The sequence below is a fragment of the Capricornis sumatraensis genome, chromosome 21, assembly GCF_032405125.1.
Source record: "Capricornis sumatraensis isolate serow.1 chromosome 21, serow.2, whole genome shotgun sequence".
NCBI lineage: Eukaryota > Metazoa > Chordata > Mammalia > Artiodactyla > Bovidae > Capricornis > Capricornis sumatraensis.
This window is the reverse complement of record NC_091089.1, coordinates 48,506,509-48,515,941: the sequence shown is the minus strand read 5'-3', so window position 1 is coordinate 48,515,941 and position 9,433 is coordinate 48,506,509. Positions and strand designations below refer to the sequence as shown.

Below are 9,433 nucleotides of genomic sequence, written 5' to 3'. Positions count from 1 at the left end.
CGGCCTGGAAACTGCTTCTCAGCCAGTTCCGCTATAACCATGCGGTCGCCCAAGGCAACCACAAGGTCGATGAGAAAGATAAAAATAAATATGTAACCAGTGCCTGGGTCGAAGCTTGCAAACGTCTAATCAGTCATTTGGAGGTTCAAAATCTAAAAATTATACTTAAAGGAAGAAAGTAATTAACCCCCCACCCCCACCCTGGCAGATTCGCGTCCGGGGGTGAAGCGAGGGGCGGTACATCCGGGTCACGTGGGCTGACTGCTTTGACCTTCCCCGCAGCTCGGCCATTTTGTCCCAGTCAGTCTCGAGGCTGCGGCTGCGGAGGAAGCACCTGAGGAGGAGCTGCAAAGATGCTGTCCGTGCGCGTCGCCGCGGCCGTGGCCCGCGCCCTCCCTCGGCGAGCCGGGCTGGTGAGCACGGGAGGCTGGCTGGAGGGAGGGTCCAGTCAGCGGCGGGGGGCGATTGCACCGGCTCGGGCTCTCTTTCTGTGCGGAGGGTGAGGGGCTGTGGCGGGCGGCGCCATCTTGCCCCGCTGGCCGCTCGGCCTGGCCTGGGCTGTCGGCGAAGGGCTCTTTTGCTCGCCCGGTGCCGGAGGGTGCAGGGTGCTGCAGGGGACAGTGACCTTCGTGCTGTCTGGAGATGGCGCCTCGGGACGATTCCAGTCTTCGTCCGAGAGGCCGGAGAGGGGCCTTGGATGAAGGTTAGGGCTGGGGCGCTAGTTTCCCGAGGCCTGCTCCGAAACGGGGAGCCTGGGTCCCACTGACTCCCCGGCCTTCCTCGCTGAAGGTCAGAGCACTGTTGTCAGCCCGGGTTGAAGCAAGGTAGGGAGCATCGCGTGAAGGTCAGCAGGCCCCGGCATTTCGCCTCCTCCCGAGGTCGGTTCAGAGAAAAGCAATAAATGAAGGTGCCTTTCTTAGTGCTTCTATATGCGATCTCTTAGTGCCGAATAGCGAAACGATCGTGAAAACACCGTACAGGTGCAAATAACGCGTTTCAGTGCGGGCGCCACCCTGACAGCGGAGGAGCTGGCTTCCAGACTGTCTCACTGGGCAGACTTTCGTTGCTGGTGCTTTGACTTGTTTTAAGATTTCATCCTTGAGGAATGTTAGTGATTGAAAACTCAAGTAAAGTAGAACATAGTTTGGGAGAATCTCTTGAAGGTCAGTGCCCTTCATTACTTAAATCCCTTGAAGTTAAGGACATAACCCCTAAAGGTTATGTAAACGCTTTGACATTTACTTGTGTTTTCATCTTCAGAGTAATCTCAGTTTGGAAAGCTAAATAAATTCGTTGGCCATTTACTGCCCTAACACAACCGCTGATAACATCTTGGATTTCTATTAACAAAAACAAAAAAGAAGTTCTCAAGGACATTCATCCTAGTCCTGTAGAAGGGAATGCCTTCAGAATATGCCTTGACCAAGCACAGTTGTAGAAGGAGGGTCCGGATTCCTGCAGGATTTGTTGAAGGGAGTTTTTTTGAAAACAAAATGCGTATTGCCATATCTCTTAGTTTCTAACCAAACTCAACATTTAGAGGCTTTTTAAGATTAGAATAGAAAATCTGTTGAGATTTGCCCCTTTTAGGAAGCAGTTTATAAAATTGAGGATTTCCACAACTCAGTTGAAATACATTTAAAGTCAAAATAATATTTATCTGGTGCCTTTAAAAGGAAAGAGACTTTTTTAGCAGTTGCTTTTTAGTGTAATTACAGTGTACTAGGAACTTCATTAACACATTTTCATGTATATCGATAAATGCTTTTTCACGTGATTAATATTTGTGCTGATAATTTGATCATACCAACCCTGCATTTGTTTAAGCTTGCTAATTTTATAAAGGCTTTTTTTAAAAATCAGATTTTTTAAGAAAATTTCTTGCACTAGGTCTCCAAAAATGCTTTGGGATCATCCTTCATTGCTGCAAGGAACCTGCATGCGTGTAACTCTCGTCTTCAGAAAACCGGTAAGTCATTATTTCTGTGTCTGGACCACACTTACTATCTTGTTACTAAATGATAAATGTTAGGTAGGTTACACACCTGCTGGGAATATTTTTTGGATTTTTTTTCCATTAGTGAATTTTTTTCTCTCAATTTTAGTTACTGTGGAAGTTTAGATTCTGACCCATAATATGCCGTTTAGCTCTATTTTGGTAGGTTCCCTTCTAGTGAAATGAACTGTAATTATTTCTCTTGATGGGAGCACAGGTTCTTTTTTGTCGTAATGAATACTTCTTGGTCCGTATCAGTATATGTCAGGTGGTAGGCTCCTTTCTGACCTATGAACCCTTTCCTAATAGACATTGGGAAAAGACGATGTGTTTCAAAAACAGGAACTGGTAACCTATACCTGGCAGTCTGAATTTGCACATTGTAAATGCAATAGAGAAATGAGGAGGTACACTTAAGAAGATTCTGTAGGTTGGGAAATTTTTTTGAGATGTGCATTAGGGCTTTTGAAATACAGTTAGGTATCGTCTGTATGCCAAGATGAGGAATATAATACATGCTTCCCTTGAAAGGGAGAAATAACAGCTTTTCATCACTATTTGAAAGTGGGCGTTCTAATGAATTTTTTCCTTGGCTGAAATGATTAAAGTGTGAAGAAGAAATTACCCTTTTTTTGTCAAAGTGAGGTGACATAATGAACTTTCAAAATGCAGGGGCTATCAGTACTTATATTTTGTTAAACAGTTGGGGTGTTTTTGTTTTTGGCTGAGTGACTTGTGGGATCTTAGTTCCCCCAGCAGGGATTGAGCCTGGGGCTTTGGCACTGAAAGCACGAAGTCCTAGCCAGTGGACTGCCAGGGAATTCCTAAGCGGTTACCTTTTAAGATAACTTTTTATAGAATTTAGCCAAAAAATTCAAGTTTCAGATTTCTTAAGAGATTAAACCAAAGAATTAGGAGATAGAAGATATTTATTTTAGGGATATTGCTTAATTTGATTAGCTCCTTACCTGGTTTATGTTTGTCTCGTGAAGTTTTCTCTCAGTCACTTGGATTCGTTTTCATAGTGGTAGGTATCAAGCTTTTTTTAAAAAATGTTAATTTTAGAATACAATTTGATTATTATGATCACAACTATAGTTTATATGTTGTTGGGGGAAATGAGTTCTGAAAAGATCTTTGGGCCAGGCTGTTTTTTGTAATGAAATTGTCCTCTCTTAATAGGCACTGCTGAGGTGTCCTCTATTCTTGAAGAGCGTATTCTTGGAGCCGATACCTCTGTTGACCTTGAAGAGACTGGGCGTGTTTTAAGTATTGGTGATGGTATTGCCCGGGTACATGGGCTAAGAAATGTTCAAGCAGAAGAAATGGTAGAGTTTTCTTCAGGTTTAAAGGTAAATTGTAAAATGAGATTTTATAGTTTTAGCATTGGTGTTTCCTCTGTTATTTAGTAATTCAGAGATTGTGTCACTTTTTTTTTAAACTTTGAATTAGAATCTGCTTCAGTGAGATTGTGTTTGTCATTACTATAGATTGTGAAGAGAATAAATTCTTTTGTTAACCAAACTTTTACCCTCTGGACTGATTTATGCATAAGTTGAACCATTAGCACTGAAATACAAAATTGGGTAAACCTTCAACCAGATTGTGAAAAGCTCGTCTGTTTGTAGCTGTTAAGATCATTCTATACAAAAGCATTTGATTAGTTAAATTCATTTTTGGCAGAAAGTTGGAAGTCACTGACTTTGTATTTTTTGTAGGAGTAGACCTATTGTTGAGACATGAGCTAGTGGTATAGCTATCAAAGCACTAATAATAGAAGTGTGCTTTTTTCTATTAGATTATCATAGTTGGCCAGTAAGATGAGAAGTCAGAGTTGTTGGAGTCATGGGTTCTCTGACAAAAGCAGAGTTATGATATCCAGATGGACCAGGGGCAGTAGAATTACCCACTAATCACATAGATGGGGGGAAGATCGTCTTGGTTCTCTTGCTGGTGTCCAGTATGGAAAAAGAACCTGTTGGTGTGAAAGACTAATTATGGAGCCAAATGTTTTATCGGTAGCCCTCAGACCTTGGCTAAAAATTTACCCTTTGATCTATCGTGTGTATCTTTGAAAGGTTAGGCTGAAATAGAGGAACTCATTTTCATTTACCTTTTAAAGATCTAGGAGTCCAGACTGATACTGTCTGAAATAACTTTTGCCATGATGGAAATGTTTTATAGATATGGATATGATAACTACTGAAGTTTCTCTGACTTGGGTAACAGAGCAATTACTAATTTCAATTTTAAATAGCCATATGATGTTAGTGGCTACTCTGTTGAACATTAGAGATTTAGACTAAAGGTTTTGTACTTGGAATGGTATTCCATGGTACTCCTCCATATTTACTCTGTAATTCTTTTTTTTTTTTTTAATATATATGTACTCTGTAATTCTTGAGAGCTTTATTTATTGATCAGATTCAGTTCTTGGACTAGCCTTTTTGCATTGATTATGTATGAGCTAGGGACCTAACATCTTACCATTTTGAAATATGATGAGATGACCCAGCACTGTTCCGTTGTACAGATTTGTTCTTGATTAGGTAGCTTTTAATTTCACTTTTTACTGATTTGATGGATATAGGTTCTTACTAGATAATCTTTAAAAAAAGATTGTTTATGAGTTCTCACAGATGTAAATCAAGTGTGTCTTCCTAGTTGACCCTGACACTTCACTTCATACTGGTCACCCCATTCAAAAACTGCAGTCAAAGGAAATGCAGTGGAAGAAGCTTAAGCAGTTCAGTTTCTTTGCTTGTTTTAGTTTTTAGAGGATGTGGTAAGGTGTATGTTTGGCTTATAATTTTAAACTCTGATTATTCGAGGGAACTTGACAAGTGTTTATCGAAGATTGGTGGAAAAATAGAAGTGAACCAGATCTGAAAAGTTGGTATTGCTCCCCCTTCCATTTTCACATGTAGTGTAGGTGTATGGGAAGAAGTGCCACTCTGGCTTCATGGATGTTCATTTATGTCTTTTGTATAGGGTATGTCTCTGAACTTGGAGCCTGACAATGTTGGTGTTGTCGTGTTTGGAAATGATAAACTTATTAAGGAAGGAGATATTGTGAAGAGGACTGGGGCTATTGTAGATGTTCCAGTCGGCGAGGAGCTGCTGGGTCGTGTAGTCGATGCCCTTGGTAATGCCATTGATGGAAAGGTAGGTTTAACATTTATTGGATTTGGTTGTAGCTTCAAAACAAAGAGCCAAATTGATTGTTCTGGGGTTTCTTCTTATTGTTTAACAGGGTCCAATTGGTTCCAAGGCCCGAAGACGAGTTGGCTTGAAAGCCCCTGGGATCATTCCTCGAATTTCTGTGCGGGAACCAATGCAAACTGGCATTAAGGCTGTGGATAGCTTGGTGCCAATTGGCCGTGGTCAGCGTGAGCTGATTATTGGTGACCGACAGACTGGGTAAAGACTTAACAGCTTGTTAAAAGTTCTAACTAAAACTTGCTCTATTGAAAGATTACCTTTAGACTTGGAATGGTAGATATTAATACTTTGGCTATATGACGAGAGTAGACTGTAATATGAGAGTAACTTGTAGTGGAATTTAAGTTGGGGAGTTTTTTGAAGTACTTAGTAAGGTGTATGTTTCTTTTTTCTTAAAGCAAAACGTCAATTGCTATTGACACAATCATTAACCAGAAACGATTCAATGATGGGACTGATGAAAAGAAGAAGCTGTACTGTATCTATGTTGCTATTGGTCAAAAGAGATCCACTGTTGCCCAGTTGGTGAAGAGACTTACAGATGCAGGTATTAAGGAATTTCAGTCTCATTGCAGTTATCTGGGGTGCTGCAAATCTTAGACTAGCTTATGCTTATAATGAAGTCTGATTTTAATTACTCCCTAATGAATTCAAATTTCTACTAATACAAGTCAGTACAAAAGTAGTAAGTAAAACACTGTATCAGTAGTATAAAGGAGCAGTAACTTAAGGTTTTGTTAGTTTCTTTAAAGTAGAAGCTATTAGACTGGGTAATCTTAATAGTAATGACAGTAGTAAAGTGCTTAATTTTTATTCTAGTAGCGTCTAATTTAAAATCACAGTATTAATAATCGTGTACAACTTAATGTTTATTTTCTTCTCAGATGCCATGAAGTACACCATTGTGGTTTCAGCTACTGCTTCAGATGCTGCCCCACTTCAGTACCTGGCTCCTTATTCTGGATGTTCAATGGGAGAATATTTTAGGGATAATGGCAAACATGCTTTGATCATTTATGACGACTTATCCAAACAGGTCAAAAGAAATGTACTTTTAGACGTGTTTATATGTTTGTATGTGGTAGTTGACAAATGTAGCTCCTGTCTAATAGGTGAGCACTTTTCTATATTGTAGGCGGTTGCTTATCGTCAGATGTCTCTGCTGCTCCGCCGACCCCCGGGTCGTGAGGCCTATCCTGGTGATGTATTCTACCTGCACTCCCGACTCCTGGAGAGAGCAGCTAAAATGAACGATGCTTTTGGTGGTGGCTCCTTGACTGCTCTACCAGTCATTGAAACGCAAGCTGGTGATGTGTCTGCTTACATTCCAACAAATGTCATTTCCATCACTGATGGACAGGTATTATTTTTATGATGAAATAAGTGTGAAAACTTTGGTGATTTCAAGGCAGTAATTGAGACTGGTAGTTTTGAACTAATTTGTTAAATTCCTTTTACTTTTCATTATGGAAAAACCTCAATTGTAAAGAGAATAGTATAATGAAACCCCACATATTCCGCCTGTTTATGTATTGATGGTATAGTATACTTCATTCTTGCTTTCTTTTTCCCCACGGTTCTCTTTTGTGTGTAATTTTGAAGCAAATACTAGAGAGATCACATCACTTCACCAATTTAAGTTTTAATGTAAATATGGTACCTAATTTTTTTGCATCTCACCTCCTCATCTCAGCAGTGGAATATACAGGACAATTTTGAGTTGTGAAAGATTTGAGGAGCTCTTTAGGATAAGAAGCCGTTTAGCATTCTTCAGTTTTGGGGCTTCAGTTTTTGCTATAGTGACTTAATTGTGAAAATAATTGATTTCTTTAAGCTTGCTGATATGCCTCTGAATTTTCCTTACATTGTAGATCTTCTTGGAAACAGAATTGTTCTACAAAGGTATCCGCCCTGCCATTAATGTTGGTTTGTCTGTGTCCCGTGTTGGATCTGCTGCCCAAACCAGGGCCATGAAACAGGTAATTTGTATCACTTTGTCATTAGGTTAAAAATAAAAATGTATTTGTATGGTGGTCTGTGTCATTGAAGTATTTTTGTATTGTTTGAGTTAACCATTTCTATGTTTCAGGTGGCAGGTACCATGAAACTGGAGTTGGCTCAGTATCGTGAGGTTGCTGCTTTTGCCCAGTTCGGTTCTGACCTTGATGCTGCCACTCAACAACTCTTGAGTCGTGGTGTGCGTTTGACTGAGTTGCTCAAGCAAGGACAGTATTGTGAGTTGTACCTTTGGTCAAGTTCCTACTCTGTTAGGACCTGGGACTATCACAAAGCTCCTTACAAACTGTAGTATGTGTCATTACCTTTGATTAAAGATGTTGCCTTTTGAATGTGATTGATACCTGTTTTAATTAAAGTACAGTCATTATTTCAATGGAAATGCTAGGAAGGGTATAATAATACCTTTCTTTTGGAAATTAAGACATAGTAGATTGTATGTCTCCCCACCATTGCCTTGGTTATATACGTGTGGAATCTGGCAGATTTAAAAGAATGTTGAAGGTGAAGCTCGCTCACTCATGTCCGACTCTTCGACCCTATGGACTATACAGTCCATGGAATTTACCACGCCACAATGCTGGAGTGGGTAGCCTTTCCCTTCTCCAGGGGATCTTCCCAACCCATGGATTTGAACCCAGGTCTCCCATATTGCAGACAGATTCTTTACCAGCTGAGCCACAAGGGATAACTAATAGATAACTAATAAACTAATAAATAATTAATAAAGAGTAACTAATAAAGAATGTTAGTGTTGGGAATTCCCCAGTGGTCCAATGGTTAGGACCTCTGTATTCTCACTGCCAGGGGCCTGGCTTCTATCCCTGGTTGGGGAACTAAGATCTCACAAGCTATGTGGTGCAGCCAAAACTATCTTACTATAAAATTTCAACAAGTTGTTTTTACCCAAAACAATCCTATTGGGTGATGTATAGTGCTCATGGAATAAGTGCGAAGATTGTACTTCAAGGTTTACCAATAAGAGGAAAAAACTTGCTCCAGGGAGGTGGGAAGGAGTACTAATATGGAATTTCTACTTGTGAAGTTCCGTGATCTATGGAGACATGTTAATAATTTGTGGAAAAAAATAAGTGTCTAACTGGGAACAACGGCATGCATTTGTTGAGCAACTTACTTCTTTCATTTCAGCTCCCATGGCTATTGAAGAGCAAGTGGCTGTTATCTATGCGGGTGTCAGGGGTTATCTTGACAAGCTGGAGCCCAGCAAGATCACAAAATTTGAGAATGCTTTCTTGTCGCACGTTATCAGCCAACATCAAACCCTGTTGGGCAAAATCAGGTATGAACACAACTGATGTCTCCTTTTTTTTGTAAGCTTTAAAATAAAAAGTCTTGTTAAAATTCTTTTGAATTCTGTAATTAGGTTAGTCATTGAATTTTTGCCCAGGTCACAACTGATCTGCTTTTGTTTTCAAATAGGACCGATGGAAAGATCTCAGAAGAGGCAGATGCAAAGCTGAAAGAGATTGTAACAAACTTCTTGGCTGGATTTGAAGCTTAAACTCCTGTGGATTCACATCAAATGCCAGTTTGGTTTTGTCATTGTTTCTTCTAGTTCCATTTGTAAAAGGATTACTCCAATACTGCAGATGTACAGTAATCACATTAAAATAAAGGTTCCATGTTGCTTGGTGGTTTTCTATAGATTGATTCTTTAAAAGAACTGAGGTTACTTTGAGGAATTGGTAAATATGTTTCTTAGCTTTTTTTACTTTATTAAAGTTAGCAGGCCTACATAATATTTGTGACTGAGTTCTTTGCACGATCCCAGAGTGTTTTGTGATTGATTAAAGAGAAATTCACTAACTGGCCATAAGAGGCAAAGTTCATATTTGATAAAGTGAAAAGCCTGACTGGCTTCTCTGCCCAGAAGACTGATCTGCATGAAGAGGTACTGTAATCAGTAAAATAAAATAGGGCAACTAAGGTTTTCAAAGAAATGAAAAAAATGCTAAGTGAAGAATAAAAGATTAGGGCAAAAATTGTGAAAGTAGGTATCAGAATGAATAAAATTGTGAACATGTCTATCTTTGCTTTAAAATAACAAGTACACTGCAGTCCTTAATTATAAAGTGATCAAGTTTTCATGTTTGGTCTTAGGAAGTCTTTACAGTCACAGAGATAACTATATTTTCTGTTAAGAGTTGTGAAGATTTGCTGTCACCTAAGAGCTTAATT

The 9,433-nt window shown here is 39.6% G+C and overlaps 1 protein-coding gene across 2 annotated transcripts; it reads left to right on the top strand.

The window, feature by feature from the left end:
* The first annotated feature begins 291 nt into the window (after positions 1-291).
* Positions 292-9,139, top strand: ATP5F1A (ATP synthase F1 subunit alpha). 2 transcript variants are annotated; one of them, XM_068993548.1, is made up of 12 exons: positions 292-413; positions 1,891-1,969; positions 3,179-3,348; positions 4,988-5,095; positions 5,250-5,416; positions 5,617-5,765; positions 6,103-6,254; positions 6,354-6,578; positions 7,090-7,197; positions 7,308-7,452; positions 8,384-8,534; positions 8,675-9,139. In XM_068993548.1, exons 1-12 carry the CDS (start codon positions 354-356, stop codon positions 8,754-8,756), a joined length of 1,596 nt encoding a protein of 531 aa, XP_068849649.1. In that variant the 5' UTR covers positions 292-353; the 3' UTR covers positions 8,757-9,139. The 2 variants fall into 2 exon arrangements, with proteins under 2 accessions (XP_068849649.1, XP_068849648.1); XM_068993547.1 differs by having other exon boundaries at positions 4,988-5,161; positions 8,675-9,088.
* The last annotated feature ends 294 nt before the right edge of the window (positions 9,140-9,433 follow it).

What these genes read in the sequence shown, in the direction of transcription:
- ATP5F1A (XM_068993547.1), top strand. Translation starts at nt 354, where the DNA reads ATGCTGTCCGTGCGCGTCGCCGCGGCCGTGGCCCGCGCCCTCCCTCGG. An exon ending in CTCTCGTCTTCAGAAAACCG is followed by an intron (nt 1,970 to 3,178) that starts GTAAGTCATTAT and finishes CTCTCTTAATAG; the next exon opens with GCACTGCTGAGGTGTCCTCT. An exon ending in AAACCAGGGCCATGAAACAG is followed by an intron (nt 7,198 to 7,307) that starts GTAATTTGTATC and finishes TCTATGTTTCAG; the next exon opens with GTGGCAGGTACCATGAAACT.